This window comes from Gossypium hirsutum, chromosome A03 (assembly GCF_007990345.1).
Source record: "Gossypium hirsutum isolate 1008001.06 chromosome A03, Gossypium_hirsutum_v2.1, whole genome shotgun sequence".
In the NCBI taxonomy this organism is placed as follows: domain Eukaryota; kingdom Viridiplantae; phylum Streptophyta; class Magnoliopsida; order Malvales; family Malvaceae; genus Gossypium; species Gossypium hirsutum.
The window spans coordinates 27213021-27235023 of NC_053426.1; the positions used below are offsets into that span (position 1 = coordinate 27213021).

Below are 22003 nucleotides of genomic sequence, written 5' to 3' on the forward strand. Positions count from 1 at the left end.
TATTATATATATATGGCATTGGAGACAGGAATAATTCATGTAAGTCCATGTCGAAGACATGGCATTGGTAGGATATTGATAGACAGGAACGACCCTAGTATCCTTAGTATTCCGAGTGGTTCAAAGGGTCATTGTACACGTTAAATTACAGTGAATTATCAGCAAAAGGGAAGGTAGATTATATTTATCAATAGTGAAAGGTCAGGTAAGAAAGAAGGTAAGTGAGTAAAGAAGAAAGTAGAAAATGAGAAGTAAAGAAAGTTTATGAGGCTAGGTGACATCATGTATAATTATTCATTATGTTGAATGTTGTAATTTGTTTGCTTGTAAGCTTACTAAGCCTAGTGCTTACTCTCTTTATTTTCTTTTTCTTATAGTTTTTATCAAGCCACTCGGGGATCGAAGGAAACGTCGGAGACCCGATCACACTATCGAAGAAATCACATTGGTATAGTTAGACGTTTCATTTTGTGTATGGCATGTATAGGAACTTGGTTTCTTTTGATATGATATGATCAATGAATGATGTGTAAATACTTGCTAGTGATTAGCTAATAGAGTGGCTGATGATATACATGTTTAATAGTATGTATGATTAAGTAGTAACTATCACATGAAAACTAAGAAAAATGTGAAAGTAACTTAAAAACAGATTCAAGTATCAGAAATAACGGGATTTTGAAAAATCACAAGAAATTGTAGAGACATGGGTTGATGGTGAATAATATATGAAATTAAAGCTCGTTGTGTCTATTTTCATATGGAATAAGCAAAACAGGTAAAGGTTTTGTATTTTATAGGGTATCTGAGTTTTAGTGAAATAGGGCCAGAGTGATTTCTGGATCCATTGTTCCAACTTTAGAAATTCACCATAAATTTTAAAAAAATAATTAGGTGGTGTACTTTATCTGGTTAGAATCCTTATTGAATCTAGTTTTAATAAAAACAAACGGTAGTCATATGATTTTTGTACAGAGAGAAAAGTGGTTCGTAGTAAGTAGAGGCCAGTGCAGTCGAATTTTGAAACAGGGGTAACTTTAACTAATAAACTTGACTAATTGGCTAAGTCAAAAATTCTAGAAAAATATTAGTAGATAGATATATGAGTCTAGTTTCAGGAAAAATTTACGGATCTTAATTTCGAGTTTTGAAACTTGAGAAATGAATTTTTAAGCAACCATGACGCTGAAAAAAAATTTATTCTGAAAATTAAAATAAGTGGTTTAGAGTTGTTTAAAAAGGTAAGATAAGTTTAGTAACACCTCAAGCTTGACTCCGGTGACGGTTTCGGGCGTGGGGGTGTTACAAGTGTAGTTGTATATGGATTTTACTTTTATTTTATTTTACCACTATATTTTATTTAAATAAGGATTCGGGTTATTTAATTCTAACAATCTCCGCCTTGACACGAATTCTTAATGAACAAGTTCTTCATCGCGAACTCTCAACGAACATGTTCTCCACCTCTTCCATAAAACCCCTTAAGGGTTTAACTTCAACAATGAATACCAACCATGTCTAAGCAATGCTCAAACTTAGTTATAGGAAGTGACTTAGTCATCATATCTATAGGATTTTCATGAGTACTAATTTTGCTCACAACAATATCACCACGAGCAATAATATCACGAACAAAATGATACCGAACATTAATGTGTTTTATTCTCTCATGAAACCTTTGATCTTTTGTAAGGAAGATTGCACTCTGACTGTCACAAAATACTGTACTGATTTGAAGGTCTTCATTGTTCACTAAAGAGTCTCTTCAACCAATTAGATTCTTTACAAGCCTCAATAATCGCCATGTACTCAGCTTTAGTAATAGACAAAGCAACTGTAGTTTGCAAAGTTGCTTTCCAACTGATTGCACAACCTCCAATTGTAAAGGCATAACCTATAAGAGATCTTCTTCTATCAAGGTCTCTAACAAAATGAACATTAACATACCCAATGACTCCATCTCTAGTTCTTCCAAATTGTAAGCAGACATCAGTAGTACCTCGTAAGTATATTAAAATCCATTGAACTGCTTTCCAGTGTTCTTTATTGGGATTCGCTATGTATCTGCTAACTGCACTGACTGCATATAATAAATCTAGACGTAAACAAACCATAACATACATGAGAGATCCCACTGCACTAGAGTATGGAACATGTGACATGTACTCAATCTCATCATCTGATTATGGAGACAAAGCCGATGAAAGTCTGAAATGGGCTGCTAAAGGAGTACTAACAAGGTTAGCACTTTGCATATTGAACCTGCAAAGAACTTTCTCAATGTACCCCTTCTGAATTAGGTACAATTTATTTGCTTTTCTATCTCTGAGAATCTCCATACCAAGTGTTTTTTTTGCTGGTCCCAAATCTTTCATCTCAAATTCTTCAGTTAGTTGGGCTTTGACCTTTCTTATCTGTTATTTATCTTTTGTTGCTATCAACATTTCATCAATATAAAGAAGTAGATACACGAAAGAACCATCACTATTTTTCTTAAAGTAAACACAACTGTCAAAACTACTTTTTTTCAAAGAAGTCATAAAGGAATCAAACCTCTTGTACCATTGTCTTGATGACTATTTCAAACCGTAAAGAGACTTTTTCAACAAGCAAACATAGTCCTCTTTTTATGAGACTGTAAAACCCTCTGGTTGTTACATGTAAATGTCCTCTCAAGTTCTCCATGCAAAAATGCAGTTTTTACATCTAACTGCTCAAGCTCTAAATCATGCATGGCCACAATACCAAGCAAAGCTCGAATCGAACTATGCTTCATAACTGGGGACAACACATCTATGAAGTCCACTCCTGGAATTTGACTGTAACCCTTTGCAACAAGCCTTACTTTATATTTGTGTTCTTCAACTCTTAGAGTCCCTTCTTTCTTTTTAAACACCCATTTACAACGAACAACTTTTTTACCTTTAGGAAGTTTCACAAGATCCTATGTTCTATTTTTATGGAGTGATTTCATCTCCTCTTGCATAGCAAACATCCACTTTTCTAAGTCTTCATAACTAATTGTCTCAGAATAATTAGATGGCTCTCAGTTTTCATCTAAATCTTCAGCCACATTTAAAGCATAAGCAATTAGATTAGCCTCGCATACTTCTTTGGAGGTTTAATTTCTCTACTAGTTCTATTTTTGGCAATAGAGTATTGTGGTGAAGAAGCAACTCTATTCTCAACTTTTTGTACTGGCTTGAGGAGTCGACTCTGTATTAATCTAATGCTCCACCTGTTTTTGATTTTCTTTATTGGAAGAGTCTTTAAGAGATAAGTTAGGTAGCATAGTAGTTTCATCAAAAACGACATCTTTGCTAATCATAAATTTTCTATTTTCAGGACACCATAACTTATACCCTTTTACACCGGCTTTATAACCAAGAAAAACACATTTAGTGGATCTCGGTTCCAATTTTCCATTATCAACATGAGCATACGCAGGACACCAGAAGATCTTTAAGTCAGAATAATTAGTAGGATTACTAGACCATGCCTCTTGTGGAGTCTTTTTCTCAGTGGCAAGGGATGGAGATTGGTTGATAAAAAAATGCAGTAGAGGATGCTTCTGCCCAAATCGACTTTGGTAAGTTGGCATTTGACAACATACATCGAACCTTCTCCATGATCGTTCTGTTCATTCGTTCTACAACGCCTTTTTGCTATGGAGTTTGACGAACTATCAAGTGTCTTACGATCCCTTCTGACTTGCACAGTCTATTAAACTCATTAGAATAGAACTCTAAGCCATTGTCTGTGCGGAGGTATTTTATTTGTTTTCCGTCTGTTTTTCAATCATAATTTTCCAAGACTTCAATGAGGAAAACACATCGCTTTTCAGCTTCAGGAAGAACGCCCAAATTTTTTTGGAAAAATCATCAATAAAAGTTAGCATATAATTAGCTCCACCTTTTGAAGGCACTCTGGATGGCCCCCACAAATCAGAATGAATATACTCCAACGTTCCTTTCGTGTTATGGATTCCTTTGGTGAATCGAACTCTCTTTTTGTAACACCCCTTACTCGTATTCCGGCTCGGAACAGAGTATGAGGTATTACTAAGTTTTTTTAAAAAAATTTCGACAGCATTTCTGCTTAATTTTGCTTAAACCTCCTGCAAATTTAAATCACAATCCAATATATATATATCAACCAAACTCATTTATAATAATACTCACAATTTAACTATTAATGAACACCACATTTTAAATCAAACCATAACATATATTTACATGATGATTCCATATTTCATAGGTCGTCTATACATGCCATAATTTTCCGGAACGATAGTAGCAAAATACCCCAAGTGTGAAGGATAGTGTGGATGATTGTCTGACTTCGTTCCAAATTTCCGAGTTGTCGGAAGTCACTATAATCAAGGGAAAAATAAAATCGAGTAAGCATATAGCTTAGTAAGTAAACACATGATAAATAAGTAATTACTCACATAACTACACCAAAATATAAACTTATTCATGAATAACTTCATTGTTTAGGCAATTTCCAGCAAACTGTTTTTCTGCGTCATAGTCGCTAATTTATTTTTATCCGGAGCTACAGGGCTCCAAATTGAGTTTCGTAAATTTTCCCTGAAACTAGACTCATATACCATTTCACCATAAAAATTTCAGAATTTTTTACCCAGCCAATTAGTACAGTTTATTCATTAAAACTTCCCCTGTTTCACTGCCCAACGGTTCTGACCCTTCCTCAAAAAAATTCACTTAACTCTCTGTACAAAATTTTAAAAATGGTTTCGCTTGTTTCTATTAAAAATAGAGTCAATAAGGAATCCAGGAATATAAATTTCACACCATAATTATTTTTGTACAATTTTTGGTGATTTTCCAAAGTTAGAACAGGGGATCCCGAAATCAATCCAGCCCTGTTTCAGTAAAATTCAGATATCTCCAAAAATACAACTCTTTTGCTTATTCTATTTATTTCATATGAAAATAGACACATTCAGCTTCAATTTCATATATTATTCAGCTTCCCATTCATTTTCCACCATTTATGGTGATTTTTCAAAGTTACCCATCTGCTGTTGTTCAACACAGTTTATAACTAAATCGTTCCTTTTTTCGTTTTTGATATTTTCTCCCATCTCATACATGGATCGATTTAGTATCCAACTCAATATTTGCCCCATAAAAATTTCCACCATATGGAAATATTCACCTTCCACACTTTTTCGTTGAGCACTCGGAATGTTAACCGTTATTGGTGGATCTCGCACTTAGCACCACCACTTAATCGGGGAATCAGCACTTAGCAACCCCTTGGGGGAATCAGCACATAGCAACCCCCTTTTACATTTCAAAGATACGGTGGATATCGCACATAGCACCACCAATGAATCGGGGAATCAGCACACAGCAACCCCTTTATGTACAACATACTTCGGCTTATTCCGAGTGTTCAACCCATAAATCATATATTGCAACCCTTTACCACCTTTCCCGATTTAACAACATTTTTAGGATATGGCCAAACATTTATTTTAATTCCAAATAAATCTCAACATATATCAATTAATGTCAAAATAATACATCAAGTCACGTGTTTACTTACCTCGGTGCAAAATATCGTAATATTGCACTTCACTCCACTATCTTTTCTTTTCCTCGTTTGAGATAATCTTCACGTCTTTCTTGATCTATAATAGCAAATTTAACTCATTTAATGTTCACATTCATTAAAATAATCCACCACCCAACTTTTTGAAAAAATACAATTTTGCCCCCAAACTTTTGCATAATTACACTTTTGTCCCCAAGCTCGGAAATTAAACTTCATCACTTATTCTTAGGTTTTATGACATGCTGAACATTTTTCCCTTCTATGGCAACATCAAATTCTCACTCTAACATACACTTATGAACAATAATTATTTTTACCGATTATGCCTATTTACCCGTTTTCGCTTAAAATCGCTTAGCAAAAGTTGTTTAACATAATTTATAGCTTCATATTCCACCATAAAACAGCAAAATAAACACATTTCACCTATGGGTATTTTTCCAAATATGAGCCCTAACACGAATTATTGCTAGAATAAGCTAAACCGAGTTACGAGGATTCCAAAAATGCGAAGAACATTAAAAACGGGGCTAGGATGCACTTACTATGAGCTTGAGAAAGCAAAGAAACCTTAGCTATGGCTTCCTTCAAATTTCGGCAGCAACTAATGAGGAAGATGATGATTTTTGTCATCTTTTTCCCATTTTATTTTTTTTTATTACCAAATGACTAATATGCCCCCACTTAAAAAAAATCTATTTCTCTCATTTCTTATGTCTATTTTTGTCCATCAACTAACTAATGGTCTAATTACCACATAAAGACCTCCAATTTAAAATTTCATATCAATTAGATACTTCTACATATAGAACTCAACTTTTGCACTATTTACAATTTAGTCCTTTTGACTAAATTGAGTGCCCAAACGTCGAAATTTTCGAACGAAATTTTTACGAAAATTTTCCGTGAAATTGTAGACCATAAAAATATAATAATAACCATATTTTCCCTCGTCGGATTTGTGGTCCCGAAACCACTATTCCGACTAGGCCCAAAATCGGGCTGTTACACTTTTGCTTCCCAAAAACACAGTGCTCACAAAACTTTAGTTTGCAAATTCCTTGTCTATCAAAACGTCCTCTTTTGTTCAATTTTGTCATGCCATTCTCACTCATATGCCCTAGGCGCATATGCCAAAGTTTAGTAATATCATCATCTGACAAGGGAGAGGAAGTGATAGCTGGATCACCAGTAACAGTAGAACCCTGCAAAACATATAACTTGGTAGCCTTTCTCTGCCCTTTCATCACAACAAGGGAACCTTTAGAAATCTTTACCCTTTCAGCTGTGTATCTGTACCCTTTTGAATTAAGAGTACTCAACGAAATTAAATTTCTGTTCAATTCTGGAACATATCGTACGTCACTAAGTGTTCTAAGAACTCCATCAAACATCTTAACTTTAATTGTTCCAACACCTGCGATTTTACATGAAGCATTATTTCTCATCAAAACAACACCTTCAGACACTGTTTTGTAAGTTGTAAACCAATCCTGATTAGGACTCATGTGGAAGGTGCAGCTTGAATCAAGTATCCACTCCTCGCTCACTTTAGAATTGTTGACAGAAGCGACTAGAAGTTCACCATCGCTGTAGTCTTCTACAACATCAGCTTCACTGGAATTTTCTGATTGTTTTCTCTTTTGATTCGTAGCCTTCCTTTTAATCTTGTCTTGTAGCTTATAGCACTCAGATTTAATGTGCCCTTTCTTCTTGCAGAAGTTACAAGTTTTACTTCTGTTTGAAGACTTCAATCTACCCTTAGATTTATCGCGAGGACTCCATTCCTGTTTCCTTCCATGATCATAATTAGCATTCTGATCTTGTCTCCCACGAACAATGAGACCCTCTCCCTAAGAGTCGGGTTTAACCACAAGATGCTTTATCTTATCATACGAGGTCAAAGAATCATAAACCTCATCAACTGTGAGAGACTTGCCGCTATATAAAATCGTGTCTCTAAAGGTTGAATAAGACGGGGGCAACAAATAAAGTAGAATCAACCCTAGGTCTTCCTTATCATACTGAACCTCCATGGCCTCCAAGTTTGAGAGAATTTCTTTAAACACTATTAAGTGTTACCCACCTTCCTCCAAACGATGACCATAAAGACGCTATTTCATATGCAACTTGCTTGTTAGAGTTTTCGACATACATATTTGTTCCAGCCATTTCCATAATGCAGCGACGGTCTTCTCCTTCATCACATCCTGTAAAATTTCGTTGGACAAATGTAGATGTAATTGTGTTAACGCCTTTCGATCCTTACGCTTCTTCTCTTCATCTGTTAATGTCGAGTGCATCTTATCTATCCCTAGCAGGGCATCCTTCAGATCCATCTGCGTAAGAACTGCTTGTATCTTAATCTGCCACAACGCAAATCTGGTGTTACGATCCAACAGCAAAATTTCATACTTCAAAGACGCCATTACCGTGATCGAGATGAATTACCCGGAAGCTCTGATACCAATTTGTGAAAATAAAATTAAATAAAAATAAAATAAAATAAAATCAAGAATACATAGATTTTACGTGGAAACCCTTTCGGGAAAAAAACCACGGGCAGAGGAGAAGAAAATTTACTATGTTGAATTTGAAAATAATTACAAGATGAATAGATTATTTCTATTTATAGGCTTGTAAAGCCATATTCTAGTAAGATTGAAACACCTTATTCTAATCAATATAAAATAGATGGAGTTTAATAAGGTTTAAAAAACCTTATCCTAAAATAAAATAAAAGAAGTGTAGTTCTATACAGATTTTACTTTTATTTTATTTTACCACTGTATTTTCTTTAAATAAGGATTCGGGTCATTTAATTCTAACACACTTCAACAATGTTTTCAATACGTTTCTAGTCAATGCAACCAAATGCACATTTTTATGGGATATGACTAGAGGTGTTCATGGGCCGGGCCGGGTCGGGTTCGGGCCGGGCTCAACTAAAAAAGCATGCCCATTTATTGGGCTCGGGCCGGGCCGGGCCCAAAAAATGGGCCTAAAATTTTGTCCAAGCCCGACCCGGATAAAAGTACTAAAACCTAGGCCCTGCCCGGCCCACCCGTATTAATTTTTTATATTATTTTTAAATATATATAATACATAAAAAATACAAAAAATATCAAAATAAATATTTCCAAACAAATTAAAAATAAATTTTAAAAAATATGTAGACTTAAATAACACTAAGATAAATGTAACTTAACAAGCAAATGCTTTTAAAATAATAAAAAAATTAACAAATGCCTTTAAAATAATAAGAAAATTAACAATAAAATAAATTTTATACAATATCTAAACAATAACAACAAAATAATAGCAACATAATAGTAAAATGGTAGCAAAATAAGGAGAAAACAACAAGAAAATAACATTCAAAAATAGAAAAACAACAAGAAAATAACATTCAAAAATAAAAAAAATATGCAGATTTTTTTGTCCTTTAGTGATTCGGGCCGGGCCCAAGCTAAAAATACCTTACCCAAGGCTCGGCCCATTTTTTAAACGGGCCTTATTTTTTTGTCCAAGCCCATTTTTCGGGCCTATATTTTTGTCCAAACCCTTCCACATTTCGGGCGGATCTTCGGGCCGAGTCGGTAGCCCGGCCCATGCACACCTCTAGATATGACCTCCCAAAATTACTTAGAAAGAAAGAAAGAAAGAAAAAAACACCTTTTGAATAAGTGTATGATAAGAGAGGAAGATAGGATAAAAACAAAACTAAATGCTTACTGATTGCATTTAAGATATGATTCAAATTTATACGTATCAATATATTTCCAAAACATAGGTTATCACTTCTTTTCGAATGAATTTTTTTTAGGGTAAATTGCTCTTAATATCACTAAATTATTAGTAAATTTATGTTTTTTGACACTTGATTTTTTAAGAAATAATTACAAAATAGTCATTGAACTATTCGAAAATTTTCATTTAAATTGTTGGGCTATTAAAATTGTTGTTATATGGCCTTCACTATTCTCATCACCTGCAATAGTCGAAAGCTCTCATTCTCTTTCTCTTTTACAGTTCAATTTTTTTCATTAAACAAATTTGAATGTTACGAATCAACATCCAAACTATTTTATTCTTTGATTTTCGGTACTGATCGCCGGATCAACTTGGATCTAAGGAAAGTTCTTCTACTCGTCGATAGGTACTAATCTACTGTATCGAATATTTGGAGCTCGCTAATCGGGCTTTAGAAAAAACTTAATAGCCCAATGACTTAAATAAAAATGTTTCAAATAGTTCAATAACTTAAATCAAAACTTTCGAATAGTCCAATAATAAATTTATAAATTTTTAAAATTAAAGAACTAAAATCCGTAAACATACCAATAGTTTAGTCGCATTGTGTGTAATTTACCTTTTTCTTTAATAAAATTCTTTACCAGTGCCTTGTATCAAAAGACATTCCTGCTTTGAACCCTGTATAAACGACGTCGCACAATAAACTTACCTTACTAAAACACACCGGCTTAGCCCTTGGTTGCCGCCACTGCTACAACGGACCCTACATGAATAGGAAAAAGATAATATTAAAAATAAAATCCAGTTGCTGTCGTCACCTGAGCAAAACCCGATGCTTTTTAAATGTAACAAAAATTAAAAATAAAACAAATCCCAATAATTTGTTTGGTTTTGTAGTTACTCTAATGGCGTCGAGGGAACGAAGCTTCCTCTCTGAAGATATCCCTTTGGATCTCACCGTTGACAAGCAATAATTACGTTAACAATCAAAGTATATCCTCTTTTTTTTTTCCTCGGTGTCGAGCTTTAGTTGGCTTCCCGCTAAATCAAGATCGGTCTGGCTTTTGCTCAAAGTTCAACCGCCACATCGTTTCAATTAGGGCATTCATCGATGAAAATGGAGTTTTAATTTACCTTTCTTTCTTTTTCTTTTTTTCCCTTCTAGTTTCTGAAAATCTCGAAATGAATTCCGACGTTGATTAGCCAACAGTATCGCGGGACTTTCCGCAGTTCACTTTCGGTATTAAGAAGAATTGCTGAGAAAATTTCGAAGAAGGTAAAAACTTAACAATGTATCCCTCAGTTTTAATTTCTTTTCTTGATTCCTTTAATTGTATGATGAGGTGGACGCCTTCCACTAATTAACTGAAAAAAATAATTACTAAAAATTTCAACCCACAAAAATTACGCACTTCCTGATTATGGTTTTGTTTTTTTCCTGCCAGGGCTTTTAATTCAAAATTTTGGTTAAAGGCAAGAAATGGCAATACCAGTTGAGCCTCCTAATGGTATTCATTACCAAGGAAAACATTACTATTCCATGTGGAGAACATTATTCGAAATCGACACCAAATATGTGCCGATCAAGCCTATTGGGAAAGGGGCATATGGTATCGTTTGCTCTTCTGTGAATCGCGAAACAGACGACAAAGTTGCCATTAAAAAGATAAACAATGCCTTTGACAACCCTGTTGATGCACTGAGAACTTTGCGTGAATTGAAGCTTCTTAGACATCTTAGACATGAAAACGTGATTGCTTTGAAAGATGTTATGATGCCAATTCATAGGAGAAGCTTCAAGGATGTTTATCTAGTTTATGAACTTATGGATACGGATTTGCATCAAATTATTAAGTCTTCCCAAGCTCTTTCAAATGATCACTGTCAGTATTTCCTCTTCCAGGTATCTACCATTCCAATCCCTTTGCAAAGGCATCTTACTGGTTTGTTTTGCTGTTTAATTTGATTAATATGTATAACTGTTCTGCTACGTGGCATTGCATTTGAGTTGAATATAAAGGATCAAGAAATCGAAGGGTCCGTGTTTACAACTGTTAAAATTTTGTCTGTGGATGTATTAACAGAGCATTCCTCGGCATGAATTTTACGTCGAACTTCATTACGTTTTGCTTAAAAATGAAGATTAGGCAAAGAAGCAAGAACCTAAATGGTCAAATTTGAATGTGTATTCCCTGGACGCTATGTTGTGGAATTTTGCATTACTAGTATACTACTATATCACGTACATTATAGTTTTATGCCTCGGAACCTATGTGTTTAGATGGTTTATGCACTTTCCTTTCTGGTTGTTTTCTAATCAACGTATAAGTTCACTGTCAACATGTTATATTCATTCTTAACACCGTATTGAATATTGATGGAGAAAAGCGTTTGTTCATACTAATTGATGTCCAATGCTTTAACAAGTCTAGGCAACAGTTAGGGACTGACATAATGGGAGCTAGTTGGTTTTAACTATTCAGACAAACATGTTCTAGGCCTTCTACCTTTCTGGCATTATGTAGTGGCCTGATATAGCATGGTTATTACTTTCATCACTAATATATCTGCTAGGGTTATCGATTGATAAGCTTTTATGCAAAGGCCTATTATTTTAAAAATTGTTTTTTACAAGGAAGCATCGGTCACTTTCTCTCACTTGTTTGGGCATGAAGAGATTTCTAGCATTTGTAGACAGGAGTTTTATGTAGTAATTGAGAAAATTATGTGAGGGAGGAAGTTTTGGAAATTTGCATTAAAGCTTCTATTGTGATAATGATAAAATATTATGAAATTTTTGCATCTCATTCTTCTTTTTTGCAGTTACTTCGAGGTTTGAAGTATCTTCACTCAGCAAATATTCTCCACCGTGACCTGAAGCCAGGAAACCTTCTTATAAATGCAAATTGTGACCTTAAAATTTGCGATTTTGGATTGGCACGCACTAGCAATGCCAAGGGTCAATTCATGACAGAGTATGTTGTCACTCGCTGGTACAGGGCCCCTGAGCTTCTCCTTTGCTGTGACAACTATGGAACATCCATCGATGTGTGGTCTGTTGGATGCATCTTTGCAGAGCTTCTTGGCCGAAAACCCATCTTCCCTGGTACAGAGTGTCTCAACCAACTTAAGCTGATCATCAACATACTTGGCAGCCAGAAGGATCTTGAATTTATAGATAACCCCAAGGCAAGGAACTACATTAAATCACTCCCATATTCCCATGGAATCCCCTTTTCTTGTCTTTATCCAAATGCCCATCCTTTGGCAATTGATTTACTGCAAAAAATGCTAGTTTTTGACCCTTCAAAAAGGATTGGTGTAACTGAAGCACTCCAACACCCTTACGTGGCACCCTTGTACGATCCCAACTGCAATCCTCCAGCCCAAGTGCCAATTGATCTTGACATAGATGAGGATTTGGGGGAAGAAATGATCAGGGAGATAATGTGGAAGGAAATGCTTTATTACCATCCTGAAGCTGCTAATGCTAATGGTGAGGTGTGTGTCTAATCTTTTCCACATCTTCCTTAAGCACTCTGCAGTCAAGCCTATGAGGCTGTTTTACTACTGACGAGCAGGGTTTTATCTTGGTGGTATTAAGATGCTATATTTATGTCTTTGCTACTCCTTTATGGCTTTAATAATGTTGGAGAAACACAGGCAATATGTGTCTGTTGTCGGCTGTGATGCCTGATATAACTAAATTTTGTACCAATAGCTTATTTAGGAGCTTGAGTTATTTTCTGTAGATGCCTTGAGAAAGAGAAGAATAAAAATTATATATAAGGGTGCTGCTTGATGTGTCTTAAACTCAGTCTGTGAACTTATTTTCATTACATGTAATGTAAATTAAGTCTAGACGTTGGGAACATTAATTTTGCGGACTTATTTTCTTTCCCCTTGAGCAGCAGTGAATCGATAACTCATAGTAAATTTTACTCAAATGTTGGCTGAGTAAAACAAAATATAAATAAATAACGACTGACATAATTCCTGATAGTTACATTAATGTTGGATGACCGCTGAACAAGACTTCTCTTATCTATAAACACCAAATGTCTGCTATTTAAGAGATAAAAAACCCTGTTTCTATTAAAAGCTATCACAAGGAGACTCGAAATTTGTTTTTAATTCACTGCTGGAAATGGACTTCACAATTTATTTTACATAAATTTTAATACTATATGTTAGTCGATTAATAGGAGTATTAATATTGTAGTACTCTTCTTAGTATTTTAAGTGACATTATTCACTTGTTTGGTTGCAAGTTTCAGAGTTCACATATTATACTATTTAAGAGGACAAGCTTATTGATTAAGTTTTAGTTTGGTTGGTAATATTGTTGCAAGGGTTGTAATTGAACAATATTTGATGAACAGTCTGGTTTTAATGTGGAAGCTAGGGTCAAATTTTGGAAGCCCAAACAATCAACTTGCAATTTATGACTCTTTCTTACAATTTAACTTCTTTAAAAGTAGCTTCTAGATCAAAGCTCTTCGATTTAAATTGAAAATTTCCAACAAGAATTAGATACTAAATCAATGGAAAATAAAAAAATTAAGGAACTAAACAAAAGAAACAAAATATGAAAGATGGATTGATGAAAAGGAAAAGAAGATGAACGGCGTTGATGATAAATAGTTGGATAGATAGTTTAGCCTCCTTTGATGAACTTCCATCAACAAAGAATTATATTGGCATTTAAAAAACCATTACAAATTACTTGAATTAGGTAAGCTGAAGTTATGATGAATCTCCTCCATTATCTTTAAGAATTGAAGCAGTAGTTCTATCAAGAAAATCACAAGAAATTAGTTTTCAAGAAAAAACTTATAATCATCCTCACCCATCCCAATATATGGCACGAATGGGAAGTGCTGTAGGAGTACTTTAAAACTAAAGTCAATTTTTTCTTTTAAATAAAAAAATTTAGAAATCATATAAAATTTCTTTAGGACAATTATCAACATTCAAGAAAGGAAGAAAAATACATTTTGAAATCATTTTGGGTCATTGAACATATGTTAGGATCCATTTAAAACGTAAACCAAATGTTTGGGGTTTAACGACTTTTAAATTAGACTATTCACGGTAGAGATATGTAAGATTTTACTTAAAATTAGAACTTCAAACATTATAAATAAAATCATAGAAACAATTTGAACATTTTGAAGTATTTAAAAAAAATTTAAAACCATTTAGGAATATTTTTTGGTGTTCAGAGGTGCTCGAGACCATATATAAGCTTTGGATGGCTCATTCTTCATAAAACAGTGCGATAATATTGTCAGGACCCGAGGTATCAATATCTAAGGCCTTGAGGTCCAAACCTAGGTCTTTGTACTATTTTGGGAAGCATTTTGCTAAACCGGGTGTGATACCTGTAACACCCCTTACCCGTGTCTGACACCGGGATAGGGTACGAGGCATTACCGGACTTAAGCATACACATACATGAAAAACCGGGCCATAAAATTTTAACCCATTCAAAAACATTCAAACATAAGCATATTGTCCCTCATACAAGCCTACGAGGCCCAAAACATACATTGGGGGTGGTCAGGGACTAAACCGAGGACTTTAGAAAAGTTTGAGAAAATTTCTTTAATACAGAGCCACACGCTCGTGTGACACGGGGGACACGCCCTTGGGCTCTCGACACACCCGTGTCCTCTAGCCGTGTAACTCTTTGACTATGACGTCAGCACCAATTTAGGGTCACACGGCCGTATCACACGCCCGTGTGGCTAGGCTATGTGGTCAAATAAAAATAAATGGATTTTTCATAAAATGGTGTAGACTTCACACGGCCAGAGCACACGCCCATGTGGTAGGCTGTGTCTCTCACATGACTAAGACGCACGCCCGTGTCTTAGCTCGTGTGTTTACTACTGGGCATACTGACTTGCAAAGTTTAGGTGCAGGGGACACACGGCCGGATAACACGCCCATGGGGCAGACCGTGTGTCACACATGGCCAAGACACATCCCCGTGTGTCTAACCTTGTGGACAATTTAGAGGCTATTTTCTAAGCCAATTGTCACCCTCAATCATTCATACACTCAACCTTGTATCATGACATGTAACTTTGCATATTTAGGCAATCAAATATTCACTATCATAGCATATTCACATCTCCATGATGTCATCCTCTTGCATGCTCAATTAGCAACACCATTTGGAAGCATTCCACACCAATTTTATCGAATGACCAACTTTTGTTACCATGACTTCAAGTTACACTTTCACGACTATAGTCATCTTAAGTCATTAAGCCATTCCTTATCTTCTAGCATTTAAATCATACTTCATCGTACATTCACCAAGCAATCATATTCCACAACATCAAGACAATAACTCATGCATGCATGGGCAATTAGGCTTACAACCCAACAATCAAATATAAGCCATGTCACATGGCCATTACAAAATGAATCATCAATATTAAAGGCCTTTACAACTTGGCCAAATTTGCATGACACATATCACAAAATAACCAAGTTCCCTATACATGCCATACTCAAGTTATCAAATTCACTATACCTAATATTCTTTTGATAATGTGATCGAATACTCTGACTGCTTCCGATCCTCGAGCTAGCTTGGCGAAACTACAAAGGATGGAAAGGAAAAGGGGTAAGCATTAAAGCTTAGTAAGTCCACATGCAAATAATATGCAATGATAGTAAACAATAATCATACAATGACATAATAACATAACCAAAAAGATTATTCATCATTCAAGCCTTTTTGCATACTTATCATATGTTCATATATATATACACATATACATAAACTTTCTCACCACAAGTCATTCTTCATCAAGGCATTGCTCATGAGTTTAGCGTACATACCTGTACTCATTTGTAGTATATCACATAACCATACCTTCTTTAACATGCCCTTCTTGGGTCTTTCATCACATTATCCATTGCATTACCCGTTGAACACTCGGAATGCTATTGGATACGTGGAATAACTTGCACATAAGTGTCACATATACATACATAGCCAAGGCTACCTTATAACATGTAACGCTCACAATAGAGCTACTCACGGGCCTGCTCATAAAAGCTATTGGTCAAGGTGTAACTACACGGGCTGCTCACACAAGCTATTAGGTGTCCGACCTACTTAAGGATTACCTAGCCACCGGTAGCACACACAAGACCATTACCCGGAACCTAATTACATGTATCACATCCATTATGAACTCGAACCAACTTAATGAGCTCGGATGCCACATACATATCACGAATCCAGACCAACTCGATGAGTTCAAATTTTTTAATTCCTAGTGACATGTCACTTGTATCCTAGACTATTCCTAAGGTTCAAACGAGATTTTCCTCACTTGCACATGGCATACTTTGTTGTACTTGCTCGTGATGTCGTATGTAATGACCATAATATCATTTATGCTTTCATAACAACCAACAATCATATAACTCATAACAATAAGAAAACATTTATCACATAATATCAAAACATTAAAAACATGCTACAACACCACATTATTAGCATATGAACTTACCTCGGTACAAAATGATGATAATCGGGCCTATACTTCGAAAACTTTATTCTTTCATCGATCAAGACCCGTATCTCGTTTTTCTTGATCTATAATGCCAAATTTAACTTGTTTAATAATCATATTGTCCAAATCAATCCATAATTCATACTTTTATGAAATTACCTTTTTGCCCCTAACTTTTCACTTATTTACAATTTAGTCCCTAGGCTCGTAAAATGAAACGCATGCATTTTCTTTGTTACCCAAGCCTAGCCGAATTTTCCTTATACTCATAACAGCCCATATTTTCATCAAAAATAGATTTTTATCACCTATTTTAAACCTTTTTCAAATTTAGTCCTTTTTAGTGTTTTTCATGGAAAATCACCTAATAAAAGATGTTTATCACACACCAAACTCTCATATTCCTCCATAAATCATCAAAATACATACAAGTCACACATGGGTAAATTTTTATACATAAATCCTACTTTAAAATAAGGGTGAAAATAGGTAAATCAAGCTACAAGGACTTCGAAAATGTAAAAAACATTAAAAACGGGGCTTGAGAGCACTTACAATCAAGCTTGAAAGTTGAACAAAATCCTAGCTGTGGTGTTTTGAGAATTTCGACCAAGCATGGAGAAGATGAGCACATTTTTGCTTTGATTTTCCCCTTTTTATTCTTTTAATTATCAAAATGCCCTTAGGGTCTTTCTTTCAAAATTTTCCTATGCATGCTAATTTTTGTCCAAAATTTTAGAAATTGGTCAAATTGCTAATTAGGACCTTCTAATTTATAATCTAAAGCAATTTCATGCTAAAAGATTCTAGAACACAAGTTTTGTATCTTATTCAATTTGGTCCTTAAAGTTCAATTGGGTATTTTATGCATAGAATTTCTTCATGAAATTTTCACACAAGCATGCATACACATCATGGACTTTATAATAGTCATAAAATAATTATTTCTATCTCAGATTTGTGGTCTCAAAACCACTGTTCTGACTAGGCCCTAATTCGGGATGTCACAATACCTTTGACAAGAGTACCAAACCTTAAACCCTTGAAGCTAGAAAATTGACTAAAAAATGCTTAAAAACATTTTTTAACTTAACCATATCATTTCCATATGTCCCAAAAAATTACAGATCAATTTCAAAATTAATTTAAACTCAAAATACAAGCAAAAAGCACATTCATGTCAAGTAATGAGATAAAGCTTTAATAATTATATCAAAATAACTTGAATTTCAAATTGAATTATTCAATTTAAGTCCTATTGTACATGCCAATTTTTAATATCTAAAACATCAAAATTAATTGTAACACCCCCTACCTATGTCCGACGCCGGAATATGATACGAGGCATTACCGGACTTAAACGCAAACAATCATGCAAATCGGGCCATAAAATTTCATTCATATTTTAAAACATTCAATCATATGAACATAGTCCCTTATTTGGGTTTACGAAGCCTAAAACATATTTTAGAAAGGGTTCGGGACTAAATCGAGAACTTTGGAAAGCTCTAGGAAAAATTTAGAAATTTTTCTCATGAAAACAGGGTCACATGCGTGTGTGGACACAGAGGCACGCCCATGTGCCATCAACACGCTCGTGTCCTTAAGCTGTGTAACTCTCTATTTATGACGTCAGCAAATAAATTGAACCACATGGCCAGGCCATACGCTCGTGTCACCAGCCCGTGTCCCTCACACGGATGAGACACACGGCCGTGTCTCTCACACGGTTGAGACACACGACCGTGTCTCATCCCGTGTAGTTAACTCTTAGGCTGTTTTCCAAGCCTTTTTGTTACCCTTACATGCACACACATATACATGGATCTAATGACATTCAACATCCTCAATTATGATACAAATATATCATTTACCTATCAACATACATGTGTTACTCACTCCCACATTAAGCCAAGACTAGTCATACCATAGTTATCTTTGTGCCAATTTATATTAACTTATCATCAAACTTCCATGTTCAAAGCATTATTATTTATCTCTATATTACACATTTAATTCATGGTCATAAAACATGCATTCAACACACATGACATATTGCCAACCATGCATGACAAGCAAACATAATCATATATTCACATTATAAGCAATAAATCATAACTTGACTAGATATACTTACAAGCCATAATCAATATGAGCCACATCTCATGGCCATATACAATAGCTCAAAATAGGCCAATACATTTGGCCAAATCATAATAACACATGTCATAGAACTAGGTCCTTCTACATGCCACTCACTTGATAATTCTAACATATGTAACAATATTCTAAAGGTATTGGCTTGATAGTGTGATGCTACCTCCGACGATCTCCAACCCCGAGCTAACTTGACAACACTAAAAGAAATGGAAAGAAGGGAGTAAGCTTTACGCTTAGTAAGCTCGCATGAAAAATAATAAGCAATGCATTAACATGCTATTTTTCAATTTCTCTATAATTATTCAAAGTTTAGTTAAGCTATTTTTTCAAGTTACAGTCACTAATTTATTTATATCCTGAGCTATGGGATTCAAATTGAGAACCTCTAATTTTCCTAGAAACTAGAATCACATATCTTCTTACCATAAAATTTTCAGAATTTTTTGTTTAGCCAATAAGTATAGTTTATTCTTTAAAGTTACCCCTGTTTCGCTGTCTGACAGTTCTGACCTCTCTTCACTACGAATTAATTACTCATAGTACAGGACTCGGATGATGCTCCTATCTATTTCCCTTGAAAATAGACTCATTAAGAATTTTAAGAATATAATTTATAACCCATGATTATTTTTTTACAGTTTCCAGTGATTTTCCCAAGTCAGAATAGGGGATTCCAAACTCATTCTAACTCTGTCTCACAAGAATTAAAATATCTCATAATATGAAATTCTTTTGCTTACATCGTTTCTTTTATATGAAAATAAACTCAATAAGATTTTATTTCATATCTTATTCAACTTCTAATTCGATTTTCACCATTTTTGGTGATTTTTCAAAGTCACACAACTGTTGCTGCCAAAACTGTTTTATTACTAAATTTCACTCTTTCATGTTTTCTTTGTAGTAACTTTCATTGTAACACTTACACCATATCAATCTTACCAAAGTTCGATCACATATCGAGTATGTTGCTCATAAGTTTACACACACGAACCTTCACTTATTCATCACATAATCATATTCAATTACACCTAGTCATTTCTCGTTGAACACATCGGAATAATAACGGATGCCCGGCCTGCACATAGTACCACCCTTGTAGTCAAAGCTACCTTCTTCACAAAGTGGCCTTCACATAGTACCAGACTTGTGACCAAAGCTATCTTTTACATATAGTGGCCTACACTTAGTACCACATATGTGATAGAAGCTATTAGGTACGCATAGTAGCCTGAACTTAGGACTAAACATGCGACCTAACCATCTGGTACACGTAGTAGCCTGCATTTAGTACTACACACATGACCTAAAACCATTTTAAACACATAGCAGCCTGCACATAGTACTACACATGTCTTCTCACAATGGATCATTCGTATCTTTTCCATTCTGAAGGTCCAACCGGGAAATTCTTCACTTTTCAACATTTTACCAATTCATCCATAATCAATTTCAATTCATAATTTACATCAAGTGATCATTCAATATGCAACCACCTCTCATATAATAACAAAATATTATAACATAAGTAAAAACGATATATTATTTACATACAAACTTACCTTCCTTTTCACTCTTTCACAAGTTATCCAAATTAATAAAACATTATGTTATATCAAATTCTCAATATATTCAGCTATTATATAGCAAGCTGTCAATGATTGAACCATCCAACATTTCATGTGCTACTAGTCATATATCATTGTTCTTACAACTTTAATATACCATTCTTTCATCACTTTTCAATATATTAAATCATGCCATTCGTGTAATAATAATATCGAATTTTCAATTCAAACATAGCATTGCAATATTATTGACATACAAACTTACCTCGGCACCAAAATAGCAAAAATGAACCTAACCGTCAATTTTCCATTTTTCACCCGATCTAGGCCCAATCCTTATTTTCCTTGATCTATAATATCACATTTAGTCTAATTATTAGTCACATTATTTGATGTGATCCAAAAACCATATTTTGGAAAAAATTACATTTTGCCCCTAAACTTTGTCAAAATTACACTTTTGCCCGTAGGCTCATAAAGTGATTTTTATTCAATTTCCTCACTCTATAGGCCTAGACGAACCATTTTCATAACTATAGAAAACTACAATTCTCATCAAAACACCCTTTTATACCACTTTTACAACTTTGACAACTTTTACAAAATGGTCCTTTCGGACGTTTTCATCGAAAATCGCTTAGTAAAAGTCGTTTATTTAACAACCAACACTCATTTTCTACCATTATACATCAAAATTCATGCATGTCACACATGGGTCAATTTTTAAACATGAACCCTAGCTCAAATTAATGGTAGAAATAGATAGATCTTGTTACGGGGATTGCAAAACGTAAAAATCATTAAAAACGGGGCTAGAACAGACTTACAATCGAGCTTGGAAGCTTGGAAAACCCTAGAATGGTTTCTCCATACAATTTTCGGCCAAGAGGTTGAAGATGGACAAAAAATTGGCTTTTAATTTTGTTTTTAATTCATTTTAATAACTAAATGACCAAAATGCCCTTAATGAAAAACTTTGGAAACATGCCTAACCATGTCCATTTTTGTCCACCAAATTAACCAAAGGTATAATTACCATAAAAGGACCTCCAATTTAAAATTTCATAACAATTGGACACCTCTAGCATGTAGAACTCAACTTTTGTACTTTTTACGATTTAGTCCTTTTGACTAAATTGAGTACCAAAACGTCAAAATTTTCGAACAAAATTTTTACGAAATCATTCCATGAAATTGTAGACCATAAAAATATAATAAAAATAAAATTTTTCTCATCGAATTTGTGGTCCCGAAACCACTGTTCTGACTAGGTCCAAAATTAGGATGTTATATTAATGATGTATAACATTTAAAGATGAGTGATGCAAGTGACTTGACGTCAAATGTAGTAGTTATTTTAGTATAGTTCTGCACGTAAAGAGCTTGTTTTCT

The 22003-nt window shown here is 34.5% G+C and overlaps 1 protein-coding gene across 1 annotated transcript; it reads left to right on the forward strand.

The window, feature by feature from the left end:
• The first annotated feature begins 10057 nt into the window (after positions 1 to 10057).
• On the forward strand, positions 10058 to 13214 carry LOC107887306 (mitogen-activated protein kinase homolog NTF3). Its single transcript, XM_016811499.2, has 3 exons — positions 10058 to 10618; positions 10788 to 11245; positions 12166 to 13214. Exons 2-3 carry the CDS (start codon positions 10823 to 10825, stop codon positions 12853 to 12855), a joined length of 1113 nt encoding a protein of 370 aa, XP_016666988.1. The 5' UTR covers positions 10058 to 10618; positions 10788 to 10822; the 3' UTR covers positions 12856 to 13214.
• Positions 13215 to 22003: the final 8789 nt, after the last annotated feature.

Bases quoted from the DNA above. Each gene is read 5' to 3' on its own strand.
- LOC107887306 (XM_016811499.2), top strand. From the start codon at position 10,823: ATGGCAATACCAGTTGAGCCTCCTAATGGTATTCATTACCAAGGAAAA. The intron at 11,246-12,165 runs GTATCTACCATT...TCTTTTTTGCAG, and splicing joins GTCAGTATTTCCTCTTCCAG to TTACTTCGAGGTTTGAAGTA.